General features: G+C 38.2%; 1 protein-coding gene across 1 annotated transcript; it reads right to left on the bottom strand.

The window, feature by feature from the left end:
* Nucleotides 1–1,355: 1,355 nt before the first annotated feature.
* On the bottom strand, nucleotides 1,356–16,005 carry LOC130930502 (uncharacterized). Its single transcript, XM_057858487.1, has 7 exons — nucleotides 15,820–16,005; nucleotides 13,036–13,180; nucleotides 12,861–12,956; nucleotides 12,540–12,684; nucleotides 10,303–10,448; nucleotides 7,004–7,143; nucleotides 1,356–3,756 (listed from the first exon to the last, which is right to left on the bottom strand). The coding sequence occupies exons 1-7, from the start codon at nucleotides 15,917–15,919 to the stop codon at nucleotides 3,608–3,610; spliced, it is 921 nt and encodes a 306-aa protein (XP_057714470.1). The 5' UTR covers nucleotides 15,920–16,005; the 3' UTR covers nucleotides 1,356–3,607.
* Between the last annotated feature and the right edge of the window lie 62 nt (nucleotides 16,006–16,067).

Below are 16,067 nucleotides of genomic sequence, written 5' to 3'. Positions count from 1 at the left end.
AGTAAAAATCTATGGAAACCCATTCCCACCGCTTAAAAAAAACCCTGAACAACTAGTTTTGGTTTATTTAGTTTTTAAAGTTTTGTTTACAGTAAAAATCTATGGAAACCCATTCCCGCTACTTAAAAAAAGACCCCAAACAACTGGCTGTTTTATCATCATTTTTTTTTTTTTTAAGTTTCATTTTGAGTAAAAATCTACGGAAACTCATTCCTGCCTTTTAAAAAAACAACTGGCTTAGTTTTATTATCTAAAGTTGTGTTTAGAGTAAAAATCTATGGAAAGCCATTCCCGCCACTTGAAAAAAAACCCCCAAAACTGGGTTAGTTTTTTAAATATTTTTTTATAAAGTTTTGTGTGGGTTAAAAATTCATGGAAACCCATTCCCGCAACTGAAAAAACAACAACAACAACAACAACAAAAAACTTGTTTTTTAAAAACAAAACAAAACATGAAGCCCATTTCCGCCAGAGGATTTTTTTTCTTCCAATTTTTATTTATTATTTTCCATTTCCAGAAAGTGGCACCAGCAAGTTTTGTTGAGAAAAAAAAAAAAAAAGCATACCTTTATTAAATTTTTGTTGTTGTTGTTGTGGCGGGAATGGACTTCCATACAAATCGTGTTGCAGCTAAAAAAACATGTTTTTTTCCTTTCAGGCTCTGATAAGTGAAAAAAAAATTGAGTGTCAACCCAAAATTGATCTGTTTTTCCACATAAAGTTTTCTTCAGAAATATGATATAAAAAAAGCCGATCATTTAAAACCATTTTCAAACATTCCCATGCCATTAAATATGAAAAAACAGGCATAACTACAGACATGATTTGACACTACAGTATTTTGTTATGTTTTAACTGTCAGGGATAATTAAAGGATATTATTCATCATCATTTTATTTTGAAATGTAACACCAGATTTTGCTACAACTACAGGATTATTATTACTATTTTTCTTTAAATCTCCATCGATATTTTGATTTGCAAATTAATAAAAACATTAATGAATTAATGTTGAGTAGTTGTGTGAAAATTAGCAGTTTGAAATAAATATGATATAACACAAGTGTCGTTAATTTAAAACCATTTTCAAAACTTTCACATGCCATCAATTATGAAAAAGGCATGACTACATGAACAATTTAACGTATTTTCTTCAGTTACGGAGATAATTGAGGAATAGTCATAATCATTTTATTTTGAAATGTAGTACCAGATTGAACAGGCTACAATCTTACACTTTTTTTTTTTTTTTTTTAAGAATCTCCATCTATATTTTGATCTACAAATAAATGTGTCAAATTCATATTTAAACCATCTTCAAATGAATTAACATTGAGCAGTTTCGTAAAAACGAGCAGTGTTTGTATTTGTTGAATATTTTATTTTGAAGGCACACACAGTTTTGGCTGTGTGCTACCGTAATGCTTAGTATAAACAAAAGCGTGTTTGGACATATTTGAAAAAACACATGGAAATATTAAAACAGTGTTCATTATACATGATGCTGTAACAGGTTCCGGAATAATATGAACATACAAAAATGAGAATGCTAATGCTAAAGTATTGCAAAAACATGATAGTGTATTGTTAGTAACTGTAGCTTGTAATAATAATATACAAAATACGAAATAGTGCTTAAAAATACATGAACAGAGCAAAAAAATGGTGCAAAAATAATGAGCATGATGTATTCTGAGGATGCTAGACGTCCAATCGCGAGTAGCCGCTCAATCCGTTTGAACTGGGAAAGTGGCGGCGAATGAACATTCGTTTAATTGCCGCCATCCCTCCCATTTCAAACGGATAGGATGTCTAGCAGCGTCTCTGGCAGCCAATGACGTCAGTGTGATACAGTGGGATGAAAAAGTATCTGAATTTCTCATATTTCTGCATAAAATCACAATTAAATGTGATCTGATCTTTGTCAAAATCACACAGATAAAGAAACAGTGTCTGCTTTAACTAAAACCACCCAAACATTTATAGGTTTTCATATCTTAATGAGGATAGTATGCAAACAAATACAGAAGGGGGGAAAATAAGTAAGTGAACCATCACATTTAATATTTTGTGGCCCTTCCTTTGGCAGCAATAACTTCAACCAGACGCTTCCTGTAGCTGCTAATAAGTCTGGCACATCAATCATGACTAATCTTGGCCCATTCTTCTCTACAAAACTGCTGTAGTTCAGTCAGCTTCCTGGGCATGAATCACTGTCTTTAGGTCATGCCATAGTATCTCAATGGGGTTCAAGTCTGGACTATGACTTGGCAACTACAGAATGTGCATTTTGTTCTTCTGAAACCATTCTGAATTTGATTTACTTCTTTAAATTTGATCATTGTCTTGTTGCAGCATCCATCCTCTTTTTAGCTTCAACTGTTTGATAGACGGACTCAGGTTTTCCAGCAAAACATCCTGATCAACTTTTGAATTCATAATGATTGCAAGTCCAGGCCCTCACGCAGCAAAACAGCCCCAAAACATGATGCTCCCTCCATCATGCTTCACGGTGGGGATGAGGTGTTGATGTTGGTGAGCTGTTCCATTTTTCCTCCACATTTGACGTGTGTTACTCCCAAACAATTAAACTTTGGTTTCATCAGTCCACAAAATATTTTGCCAAAACCTCTGTGGAGTTTCCAAGTGCGTTTTTGCAAACATGAAACGAGCAACAATGGTTTTTTTTTTTTTAGACCGCAGTGGCTTCCTCCGTGGAGTCCTCCCATGAACACCATTCTTCCCCATAGTTTGACATATGTTTGATGTGTGCAGAGATATTGGAATGTGCCAGTGATTTCTGTAAGTCTTTAGCTGACACTCTAGGGTTCTTTTTTACCTCTCTGAGTATTCTGCGCTGAACTCTTGGCACCATCTTTGGTGGACGGCCACTCCTTGAGAGAGAAGCAACAGTGCCAAAGACTCTCCATTTGTAGACAACTTCTCTGACTGTCGATTGATGAACACCCAGACTTTTAGAGATGGTTTTGTATCCTTTCCCAGCTTTATACAAATCAACAATCTTTGATTGCAGGTCTTCAGACAGCTCCTTTGACCGAACCATGATGCACATCAGACAAGGCTTCTCATCAAGACAATTCTTACCAGGTGTGTGTTTTATAGTGGGCAGGGCTGCTTTAAACTTCTCATCAGTGATTGGGCACATAGCTGACTTAAACTGTTTGGTAAAAATTGGTTTCAATTGCTCTTTAAGTCTCCTTAGGCAGAGAGTTCACTTACTTACTGTATCCCCCCCCTCTGTCATTGTTTGCATGCTATCCTCATTATAATATGAAATCCTATAAATGTTTGGGTGGTTTTAGTTGAAGGAGACACTGCTTTTAAATCGGTGTGATTTTGACAAAGATCAGATCACATTTGATGGTGATTTTATGCAGAAATGTGAGAAATTCCAAAAGGTTCAGATACTTTTCCATACCACTGTAGCTAGCTAAAGCTAAGTAACTTAGTGGCAATACAATCATGTTGTTCTCCTTCATAAAAAATACAAAGTATAAAATACTTTACTGGAACTTATGGCACTGTTTAATGGCCCACTTAAAGTGTTTTTTTTATGTATAGTGGTCCAAAAGAAGTTTCCACCCATTTAGGATAAGAGCTTAAATTTGCCTCCATCAAGTGGTGAGATTAGCGGGCGTGCCGACCCCGGGGAGAAGAGGGGTCTCCATCTGTTTCTCCAGATGACGTTACAGACTCGGAACACCAGCAGGATACATGCCAACACCAGGAGACAAACTAGTAAGAGACACCAAAAAAAGTATGCAGAGTATTAGGGAATAATCATACAATCCTTCACTTACTGTTTGGTATTATTGCACGTTTCATCTGGTTAGTTGTGCTTACAGAACTACCCAAATTTTCGCACTATAAGGCACACCTGACTATAAGCCGCCCCCACCAAATTTGGCAGGGAAACGGCATTTGTTCATAGATAAGCTGCACTGGACTATAAGCCGCAGCTGTCCTGTATTATGTATGTATGTATGTATGTATGTATTACGGGATATTTACATGAAAAGGATATTAACCAGTAATACTTTATTTGACATCAGCGTCATACCAATTACTTTGAACCAATTGGCTGCAAAGCTTCATTGCTTCAAGAAGCTTAATTTGGCCATCACTGTCAAACAGTCAACCTCTGCTGCCACCTGCTGTCAACACTGTTGTCGTCCAACATGCCTCCGAGCATGCATTGCAGCGCTACAGATGTAAATAACAATCAAAATTCATGTCCTTTGCTAATAATTTCTTCAGTTACTGTTCCACTTGTTTCATTATTGCTAGTTATGGTATTTGGTAACACTTTATTAGACAGTGGTGCCATAAGACTGTCATAATTACGACATGACACTGTCATGAGCATTTATGAATGCTTATAACAGATGTCATTTAGTGGTATCCGGCAAATTATCTCACTTTTGAATGGATGGAAAAGATCCAAGCTGGACATAAATGGAGTTATTGACATAATTTGCCGGATTCACAACATAAGCATTCAGTAATGCCCATGATACTGTCATGTCATAAGTATGAATGACGGTCTTATGACAATGTTATGATGACGCTTTGTAATAAATTTTTACCTATTAACCCAAATAAATCTTCAAATAAGCCGCACTGGACTATAAGCCGCAGAATTCAAAACGAAGGAAAAAAGTAGCGGCTTATAGTCCGAAAATTACGGTATTTGTTTGTATTTTAATTGGAGTCTTTGGTGCAAAGCGGCCATTTGAGTAGTTGGAAGCCGCGCATTATGGTGTTGCATGCATTTCCTTCCTAGTCTTGATTGCAGTTTCTTCCTGCTCTTACAAGTAACCTTTTTTTTGCATCATATGAAGCACAATATGTGCTTGTAAAACCAATCCCTTGAACTTGTGAGTCTTAATAACCATATTTTATGATAATAAGTGGTGTTTTCTACAGATACAGGTTACATTTACTACACTGTAATTTTTTCACTATAAGCCACTATTTTTTTCCTTCATTTTGAATCCTGCGGCTTATAGTCCAGTGTGGCTTATTTGTCGATTTATTTGGGTTAATAGGTAACACTATATTTGACAGCGGCGTCATAAGACTGTTATAAGACCGTCATAATTATGACAGGACACTATGACATAGATGTCATTAAGTCTCATCTGGCAAATTATGTCACCAACTTCATTTATGTCCAGCTCGGATCTTTTACATCCATTCAAAAGTGAGATCATTTGCCGGATAACACTAAATGACATCTGTTATAATCATTCATTAATGCTCATGACAGTGTTGTGTCATAATTATGATTGCCTAATGACAGTCTTTTGGCGCCACTGTCAAATAAAGTGTTACAAAATACCATATCTAGCAATTGATGAAACAACTGGAACAGTAACTGAAGAAATAATTAGCACAGAACATGAATTTTGATTAAAATATATATCTGCACAACGCAATGCATGCTAGGAGGCATGTTGGATGACAACAGTGTTTACAGCAGGTGGCAGCAGAGGTTGACTGTCTCCCCCAAGGGAGCAGTTATGGCCAAATGAAGCTTCTTGAAGCAATAGGTTTGCAGCCAATTGGTTCAAAGCTTCTTGGTGGTTACTTTGGTCTTATGACGTACACTTATAATACAGTGAGGACAGCTCTGGCTTCAGCAGAACAACGAGCCGTGACTTGCTTGCCGCCAGGGGCTGGCCGATCGGTGAACACAATCAACCCCGCCGCCATGTGTGACATGAGTCGGGGTAGTTTTGTGTATTTTTTTGTTTCGAAAGGCGAGAATGAGACTTGGAAAAGCTAACCCTAAAGCTGCTCGGTTCGGGTTAGCATGTTGGGTAGCTGTCACGTCTCCTGTTTTGTTTACGCTCTTTCCTCCGTCTCTGAAGCTGGGGCAGGGAAATGACATAAGCCGGAGTAACTCCGGTGGCATAAAATACTGTTTGGGAGAGGAAGAAGTCTGCAGTTTTCACCATTATGCAGTAATTTTGTCGTACTGAATAAATGCATTTTTATTATTTCATATTCCATTTAGTACAAGACTGTTATTTGTCATAACCATACCATTTATTTAGCAATTGGGGGCAAACTACTTAGATAAAAAGAATATCCTGTAAAAATATTGGAGTAGAGAGATTGAAACAATCATGACATTTTGATGCTGTCGCATTTTTATTGTTCTAAAACATTCCCCCTCAATGGGCTGAATTATAAATCAGATGAAACTGACCCTGCCGACGTCATCCTCCAGCTGGGGACGCTAGAGCGCTATAATGACAGACGGGGCTAAACAGCAGATTAATAGACTATCATCTGCGCTTTGCCAAATTGTTGTATATAGTCGAATCGTCTCAAAATATGATTCTAATTCACATAATAATGCTATTTATGATTTTTTTTGCTGTCACGGGCACTTTAAACAGTGTGGATGCCATGCGTCGCCAGAGTTGAGAGTGCATTGTTTTACTCGTGCGAAACGAGACGAGTCATTGGGTAAATGCTGGGTTTATCACACCCATCGGACAATGTGCATCTCTGGGGTCTATGAACAGTGGTCGGGGCTCGGCTGGCCCAGACGCTCTGGTTCTCTGCATGATGATTGAACTACCTGTCTAAGGCTGAATTACTTTTTGGTTGACTGCGAAATGAACGAATCAGTAATCTTGTCGTATTAACGACCACGGGAAGCTTTTTTTTTTTTTTTTTTCAATTTTTCATTCTGTAGTTAAGAGTTGAACCAGAGACTTTCATAACCCTCCTGGTAACACTTGCTTTACTAAAATGGACTAACGAAAAAAAGCTTCTATTTTTTTTTTATTTTTTATTATGGCTGCTTGTGTTTAAAGACTTGACGTCTAGCACTCTAGTTTCTTTCCCTACCGAGCAGTGGGTACCGCTGAGCCCTTCCACAGTCAGAAAGCACTCACAGACGGACACACGTTGAGTTTTCCCCTCATTCAAAGTCCAGCTTCCGCCACTGATGTAATGTAAGACTTACCCATAAATATGGCATTCGGGCTGGGGTCCGCTGAGTGAAAATGCTTGAACACGTTCCCGACCAGCGCCACGATCACAACAGGGTACACCGTCAGAATGTTGCGCACCCAGCGATCCAGTGCCCAGTTTTCAAGAATAAACCTGGACAGAAGTTCACTTATGTCATAAATGACGTCACTAAAAACTTCATGTATTGAAGGGTACCACGGATAGAAAGACATGTAGTTCTTAAAAGATAAATATTAGTACGTGTTATAAATAGGGCTGTCAAACGATTAAAATTTTTAATCGAGTTAATTACAGCTTAAAAATTAACTAATCGTAATTAATCGCAATTCAAACCATGTATAAACTAATATGCCATATTTTTCTGTAAATTATTGTTAGAATGTAAAGATAAGACACAAGATGGATATATACATTCAACATACGGTACATAAGTACTGTATTTGTTTATTATAACAATAAAGCAACAAGATGGCATGAACATTATTAACATTCTGTTAAAGCGATCCATGGATAGAAAGACTTGTAGTTCTTAAAAGATAAATGTTAGTTCAAGTTAAAGAAATTTTATATTAAAACCCGTCCTAATGTTTTCGTTTTAATAAAATTTGTAAAATTTTTAATCAAAAAATAAACTAGTAGCCCGCCATTGTTCATGTCAATAATTACTTACACAATGTTCATGGGTGCTGAAACCTATAAAATCTGTTGCACCCAAGCGCCAGCAGAGGGCGGCAAAACTCCATAAAACACAATTAACAAGTGGGCATTTCACTGTACTGTCATTTAAATCTGTCTGAGCGGGGCATGTGCGTTAATTACGTCAAATATTTTAACTTGATTAATTAAAAAAAATTAATTACCACCCGTTAACGCGATAATTTTGACAGCCCTAGTTATAATAATTTGATATTTAAACCCCTCAATGTTTTCATTTTTTGTTTTGTCAAATTTTAAATCAAAAACTACACTAATAGCTCGTCATTGTTGTTGATGTCGCAGGAGGTCACGTCACATGGGCTCCCTGCCGTACTTCCACAGTGTCACTCTAACTATCTAAGGTCGTGATTAAATACACCACAAGGTGTCAATGGCGAGTTTTAAATGAATTCGAGCTCAAGCCAACGAGTGCGTTTTGTCCCTTGACTTCGACGCCGTAGTTTACCGTTTTACCATGGGTTAATTGTAGAGCAGGGCAGTAAACCGAAAATTTACCGTTACCAAAATTCTTCACAATGACCGACGTAATTTAGACCATGTCCGTAAATTTGGTAATTTAATAAAACAAGAAAATATAGTCTTTTCATCCCGCTTTGACTCTGTGTTGTTCGGCTATGTTCATTCCACTTTATGAAAGCAGTCAGTTTGCTTACGTGTGGAGTCACGTGGTTTTCAGGAAGCCAAACAAACAGAAGCCCGGTAGGCTAACCCTAGCGGCTAACGCTACAAGTAAACGTGATGGAGTCGGGCTTAAGGGAGCTTCGCCAAACTTTCACCTGACATTAAGTAAACTCTTGGCGGGTTCCAGACGGGCTTTCACCCGCTGTCCTCCTTGGTTCTCACGATTTCAGGAGAGGATGCTTTCAGTGCTTTCTTCTGGTAGCCAAGCCACAGCTAGCGGCTAACGGTCCAAATGAATAACAGTACAAATGAACGCGATGGAGTCGGATAGCGGCTCTAACGGCTCACAGACTTCATGTAGCAATCATTATGTCGCGTTATTTGGTATCTTTGTGGGATTTCTCTGAAAGCTTTCATGATGGTAAAGCACTCAGCATAAAGTATAATCCAACAGTGAAGCCTATATATAATATGACAGTTTAATGGCCACAGCTATTTTTCTGTATGTGTTTGCTTTATTCTGCCATCATAAAATCTTAAATGTTTCATTGGCATCGGTTCGCGGGTTCGCGGGAAAGCCCAGTGCCTGGACGAAGCTTTGTTGTCAGGCCCCTTAACGTCTTCTGGAAGGCTTCCCCGGCTCAGGTGTTGTGGCAACAATTTAGAAGTCAGAGATGACTGAGGCTAACGACTAAAGCTAACGATTGCAAGCAATTATTTTCTCTGTAGTCAAGCAGATGAATTGTTCTTACTATAAGTTTCATACTCGTCAACTTTTCTCTAACTTACTTGTCTGCATATGTGTGTGTTGATCTGCATACTTGGCAGTGAACCTCATTTTTTTTTGTCTCATTGATGCCGAGCCATTTCCAGCCGTCTTGCCACTGGGGCTGAAACATTCTCTCCCTTTTCTTTTCATATTGGATTTCGCTTTCCCAACTCTTCCGGTGACTTTCTCTTACTTGAGCCATCTTTCTTCCACCCCAGGTGCTTGGCCGGGTGCTGGGGCTTTCAGAAATACGTCGTCTTGTAGTATAACGTAAGTGGGTACTGAGATACTGACAACCATTCAGCAGCAGTGATCAGTTTGCACGAGTGAACGAGGTGTGTTTACACTCCACGTACTGCAACGCCTGGCTGCATAAACTCTAAGGTCTTTGATCGGTATAGCGTAACGTCATCAAAACACGGAACCACTGGGAATTCATTTTAAATAAGATTTTTTTTTTTTAATTGATGCATTTAGGGCTGCAGCTATCGATTATTTTAGTAGTCGATTAATCGATGAACCATTAGTTTGAATAATCGAGTAATCGGATAAAGAACATTAAAAATAAAATTACCTGAGCTGAGCCTCAAACGGTAGAAAAAAATAAATAAAGGAGGATCTATGTACAACAAAAAAACAATTGGCTAACTTAGAAAGCAAAAGTCCGCTAGTTCAAATGCTATAAAATGCTAACTTTTTAACAATGATCTTAACAAATGGTTCGGACACATATTCCCACAAAAATAGGCTAAATATACCTATAAACTAAATTACAAATGCATTATAAAAAACATTAGCTCAAACAAAAACGTAACTTATGTTGGTCTTCACAGGGAGCACCTGGATTTAGCCATGTTAAATGAGGCAGACTAGAAGACAGTGTATCCACCCAAAATCAACCATTACAACGCCACTTTAATTAAACGGATACTCGAAGCAGCAAAATTTAATTTGAATCTTTTTTTCCAATCGAATACTCAAGTTAATCGATTAATCGTTGCAGCACTAGAAGCATTATTTTTACTGGCATTCTTGTGGCCCTGACGTTTTAAAGTGCGTCCAGGCCATCAGGCCATTTATACTACTGTCAATCCCTGGTAATTAAGCGCAATATAAGTGCACTGCATTCACAATTTGCATTCACTTTGCATGTGTTCAGGCTACATAATGTAAAGCTAGCTTACCATCCCACCAGCTCAGCAAACAGGAGGCAAAGTGACACGGTCGCAGCCGTGCTTTTGACCACGCCCCACAATTGAAGGACTACAGCGAAGTTGATCAAAGAAGCGATCGACGTCCATGTCGTGTAGAGAGCCAAACCGTTCTGGACCTGGAATATTTACACGCGTTCAGGTAAAAAAGAATGACATGTGAAAAATAAGTACCGTATTGGCCCGAATATAAGACCGCCCTGATAAGACGACCCCCTCTTTTTCAAGACTCGAGTTTGGAAAAAAGACTTTTTAAACACCAAATTAATTTTTATACAGAAAATAATTTCAGTACATCTGAAACATGATTATAACAATATATTTAAGTGAAAAGGCATGTTATTTTGCCTCACTCAAATCTTAATATCTGAACATTTAAATATGTAAATTAAAGTGCAATCACATTGGTAAATGAATGGCTTCTGGTTTTTGAAATGTAAATAAACCAATCTATTGTGATAAAACAACAAAATTGCAATAAATGCATTAACCATCAAAGTGAAGTCTAACTGTAACTGTAGTCTTGAAACAAATCTGAACAAGGAAAAAAATTGCAATAAATAATGCAAACTAGTTAAACTTGAGAGTAGCTGAGATCTGTCATGACAGAACATCGCTTCAATGATATCTGGCGCCATCTAGCGCCGTGAATGGGTACAATGTCTAGGCCGCGAATATAAGACGACCCCCATTTTTTCAGTCTTATTTCAATGCAAAAAAAACACCGTCTTATATTCAGGCCAAAACGGTAGAGCTGTCCCGACTAGTCGACATAGTCGACGTCATCGATGACGTAAATCCGTCGACGAGCACAACATCCCGTCGACGGTTAATGATGAGTTAAAAAAATATATGCGTGGAAAGTTCAGAATGTCGGACGCTCTGTATGCAAGCGGGGAGAGCGGCACAAAGCCCAAAAAGCGCACAAGAGTGTCCAAAACATTGACTTATTTCAAAGAAACAAAGGAGGGTACACTCTTGTGTCCTGTCTCTTCAATGCCAAGCTTGGCTGTACGTCGGCCGTGAATAAACACCTAAAGCGCCGTCACCCAGTTTGTAAGTCCATCTAACTAACTAACGACATGTTTTATTGAAGTTGCTGAGCCTGTCGCGATATGCAATGAGTCCATTTATCGCACGGCAAATAAAAATGAGGGCGGTCATTTTCACGGCTGCCTTTTATCTCTGCGCGCGTGCGTGCATACGTTGGTGCGTGGGTGCTGATGGCAGATGAGACTCCAGTTCCTTTCTCTTATCAACATGCTGTAGAATTAAAGTTCAGACATACAAAATAAGAAAACACATCTATATTAAACACTGCAACGTTAGCACTGCTACACTGAGGTGAATGGGGAAAAAAAGGCAACCTACTTTAGCCTACTATAAAACATTGGCAGTCATCTCGTGAAAGCAAACTCGCGGTTAAAAGGTGACACTTCAAACATGAAAAATCGCTGGTTAACAGCATTTGCAAACGAAAAAAATGACAAAACAAATCTATTGCTGACACTACATGCAATGACAAAAAGTGCTTTTTTTGCGGAGTGTAAAGCTGAAGTTAGCGGTTTAGCCAACGTACTTCCGGTGAACATTTCAAAATAAAAGCATGTCATGTTCGTCATATAAATAGCGATTTCTGGAGTTAATCCCACATACTTCAGAATTCAGATTCCACACTAAGAATACCTTTAAAATGACACCCTTTATGAAAAATCTGATTGGCAATGAATAATTATTATAATTATTATAATACTATTATATACTGTATAGTACTATACTATAATATTAATACTAGGTGTTGTTTTAAGAATTGTTTTGAATCATGTTGGAAAGGCGAAGTCAGTGTTCTGAATCTCTTTACATTCCATTCTTTTGCACTAGTCAATTCTATTAGCATTTGAACTCACTGTTTATTTGTGATTTATTATTGTTATTTACGTGTTTATTTGTACTTTAATAAATAATTTAAGTGTTCCAATATGTTTTTGTGAATTCATAAGCGTCATCAAAAATTTCATTGCTAAATTAGTAATAAAAAAAAAAAAAAAAAATTAATTATTAGATTAGTCGACTAATCGTAAAAATAGTCGGCTGACTAATCGGGAGAAAATTTGTTGTTTGGGACAGCCCTACAATACGGTACATTCAATTAAGCCACTTTCAACTAGAGGCGAGACGCTTCTCTTGTATTAAAATAGCTGTCCACCTACCAAAATTGTGACACAGATGAGGTCTTTGGGGTAGTAGGTATGTAGCCAGAGTCCGTAGTAATCTGTTGCATAGCAACAGATACTCAAGGCACCGTAGCTGGAAATCACGATCAGGATCAATACAACCAGACCTGACAGCATCAATCTGAAATAGGGGAAATAGAGATGAGCATTCAAGTATAGGGGTCATGAAACAACACGGGAACAAAGTTAATCAAGTAACGGACAACCGATTGGTCAAATTAAACAAATACAGGTACTCTCTTTCAGTATAAACGAAGCATTTTGTCAAAATATGAATTTGCAAAAGTATGCACATACTCTCTGTCCCACAACAGCAGCCATATCATATTCAGCACAATGTTGAGCAGCCAGAAAAAGTAGAAGGCGTACGGCAGCAGACACTGAGCCCAAGATCTGTTGGAAAAGAGAAAAATGATTTTTCAGCTGCCTGATCGTGAATAGTAATATTAGACGCGCCGTGATATTTGCTTACCCTCTGAACACAAATAAAGTGATATAAATGACCATGAGGGTGAGCCAGATATAAATAACACTCCAAATGGAGAAGGTCCAGCCAGCGGGGGTGATGTCGGTCTCGTAACGGGCTGACACATTACTTATCGAGGAATGGAAGGAACCTGCAAAAAGTTGTTTAGTTCACTTTATTTTCCTGTCCGTACTTGTGCAACTACATTATCACACTTGAATTGCTTTGGAATCAACTTGTTGAAAACCATGCCGAAGTGAAGGAAAGTGACGCTTTGCTGCCCTCTTGTGGCAACCAGAAGATATTGTAAAATTATGTAATGTTACTAATAGGTGTGGGATATTCCACAAAACAAACTAAACAGAAAAACAAGCCATTTTTATCATTCTGCTGTGAATTCGAATGATTTTATCACTAGTACAGGTCCAATCCATTTAATCTGGGAGGGTGGCAGCTAGTGTTGTTTTTGGCAGCCCTTTTTATTTTCATCTTTTTGGACGATAATACTAATTAGTCTTAGTCATATTTTTGTCATTTCAAAACATGTTTGTATTGGTCTAGTTTTTGTTGATGAAAACCCAGACTAATTTAATCTAGTTTTAGTCGAGGTTTGTGCAATATTTTCGTATGTAAAATTTTCACCACAGTTTCACCACAAGAATTATTTTTTTTTTTCAAATGAACAATAACAGACGAGCATCTATTAGCATCTACAAATATATCACGTGATAATACATCCCTGGCAGTAAAACTCCGACAACCCGGCCAAAAGGCCAAACTCTGCGCGACGTTAGTCTTAGTCATTTAGTTTGTACTGATTCCATTTTGAAAGCTGGAAAAAGGCTTCGAAACACAAGTTGACAGCAATCATACAGCACAGAGGGACCCAGGTGAGGATCCAAGGTCACCATATCACAAGTCAACGAAAGGTTCCCGTGAAAAATGACGATTAGTTAAACATTCAGTCTTTTGAAGGCTCTCACAGGGTGGGCTGTGGGCAGAAAGGTGTGTTTAGGCGTTGTTTAGGATTATTGTCTGTTTGTGGATTGGACAGGAGTATTCAGGAGTTTCGGTTGTCAGGGCAAAGAGGGTTGCCACCTCAGCGTCAAAGGGGCTCTTAAGTCAGGTGTGTGCCCAATCACTAATGAGTGTTTTAAAGCTGCCCTGACCACTATAAAACACACAGCTGGTAAGAATTGTCTTGATGAGAGACATTGATGTGCATCATGGCTCGGTCAAAAGAGCTGTCTGAAGACCTGCAATCATGGATTGTTGATTTGTATAAAGCTGGGAAAGGATACAAAACCATCTCTAAAAGTCTGGATATTCATCAATCGTCTGGTTGAAGTTATTGCTGCCGAAGGGGGGGGGGGGGGGGGGGGGGGGCAGAAAATATTAAATATGATGGTTCACTTACTTATTTTCCCCCTTCTGTCACTGTTTGCCAACTATCCTCATTACGATATGAAACCCTATAAATGTTTGGGTGGTTTTAGTTAAAGCAGACACTGTTTTTTCATCTGTGTGATTTTGACTAAGATCAGCTCACATTTGATGCAGAAATGTAAAAAATTCCAAAAGGTTCTGATACTTTTTCATACCACTGTACCAAAATCTTCCACCATAATAGTGTCTCCGTTAACTATATAGCTGCCATTGACGGCGCAAGATGCCCAATCAATGGACTGGGAGGGGGCGAATGAATGTTTATTCATCCAAAACCAGAGCAGTTGTCTTTCCCAATTTTTCGGGCGTTTACAGGTGACTTTTTGTTCATTTTAGGGCATTTACGGGTGAGTTTGAGTCACTGTCTATGCATTTGGGGAAATTCCCAGGTCACCCCCGGTTCTGTAACCAAAAATCAACAGGAAGCGATTCATAAATGCCCTAAAATCAACCTGAATTGACCCTGAAATGCCCCAAAATCAACAGAGAGTGAGTGAAAATCAACAGCAAATGACCCCAAATGAAACTCATTGGTTGCCACTGACCGCCATAGAGGTCCAATCCGTTTGAAGTGGGAGGGATGGCAGCGAATAAACAAACAAACAAAATATGCTGCCGCCCTCCCAGTTCAAGCGGACTGGACGTTTACTAGTAATAAACTCATCCCAATTCACAGCGGAAAGATGAAAAGTTTTATTTTTTTGGTTAGTTATAGAATATGCTAGAATGATTTCCTGATCAAAGTATCTATAATCTTTGTATCGTCATATTGTGAGATCATCGTTATTATGAGCTTTGTATCGCGAGATATGACGATTTTGATCTAGAAAATACACAAATTCAGTTATGACTCGAATTGTGGAAATAAAAAACATTTCTTTCATCTAGAAAAAGTACTCCAATAAGACAATAAAACATTCTTCCAGGCGCAACTACAATGAATTATGAACTTTTATTTTGAAATTTAACCAGGTTTCAAGGATTCTGATTATAATTACACTCCGATTTACAGGAAACTTTCTGGAATATGGTTTTATATGAAATAGGGATTACTTCATGACATTTTGAATCCACAGCATTGATGTAAATGTATTTAGGGATCATGCTTTTATTTTGAAATTAGCCCTGGCAAGCTAGTTTGTCTCGAACGTACCTATGCTTTGACATTGAAACTGCATACACGTCACCAATATTTGTCAATTTTCCTTTTCAGTATGAAACAAGGCGTGGGTAGGTTTTCGGGGAGTACATATTTTCATCAATTTATATTGAGTAAGCTCACATACTGCTAGCATCGCGTTAGCAAAATGGAAAAAATACTTTTGGGTGTTTTCTGACACTTACCTTTACCCGCCCCTGCTAAGCCGTTAACAATCAAAGTTGCCACATAAAAAGCCGCACACACGAGAATTACAACGATTCGGGGTACTACGTTGTCCCTCATTTTAACAAAAGTACAATTTAGTCGCGTAAATCCGTTTTAGGGTGGTTCCAATGGTGGAATTTAGAAGGCGTGTGGTTGTTAACATAGACGCCGCCTTGAGTGGGTTGGCCTGTTGCTAGCTGTGAGAGAGTACGCCATGTTGGATGTG

Source organism: Corythoichthys intestinalis, chromosome 14, assembly GCF_030265065.1.
Source record: "Corythoichthys intestinalis isolate RoL2023-P3 chromosome 14, ASM3026506v1, whole genome shotgun sequence".
Lineage (NCBI taxonomy): Eukaryota > Metazoa > Chordata > Actinopteri > Syngnathiformes > Syngnathidae > Corythoichthys > Corythoichthys intestinalis.
Note: the sequence above shows the minus strand (reverse complement) of the source record. Positions and strands in the feature narration are given on the sequence as shown.

Bases quoted from the DNA above. Each gene is read 5' to 3' on its own strand.
- LOC130930502 (XM_057858487.1), bottom strand. From the start codon at position 15,919: ATGAGGGACAACGTAGTACCCCGAATCGTTGTAATTCTCGTGTGTGCG. The intron at 12,957-13,035 runs GTAAGCAAATAT...CTTTTCCAACAG, and splicing joins ACTTTATTTGTGTTCAGAGG to ATCTTGGGCTCAGTGTCTGC. The intron at 3,757-7,003 runs GTAAGTCTTACA...GTCTCTTACTAG, and splicing joins CCCGAATGCCATATTTATGG to TTTGTCTCCTGGTGTTGGCA.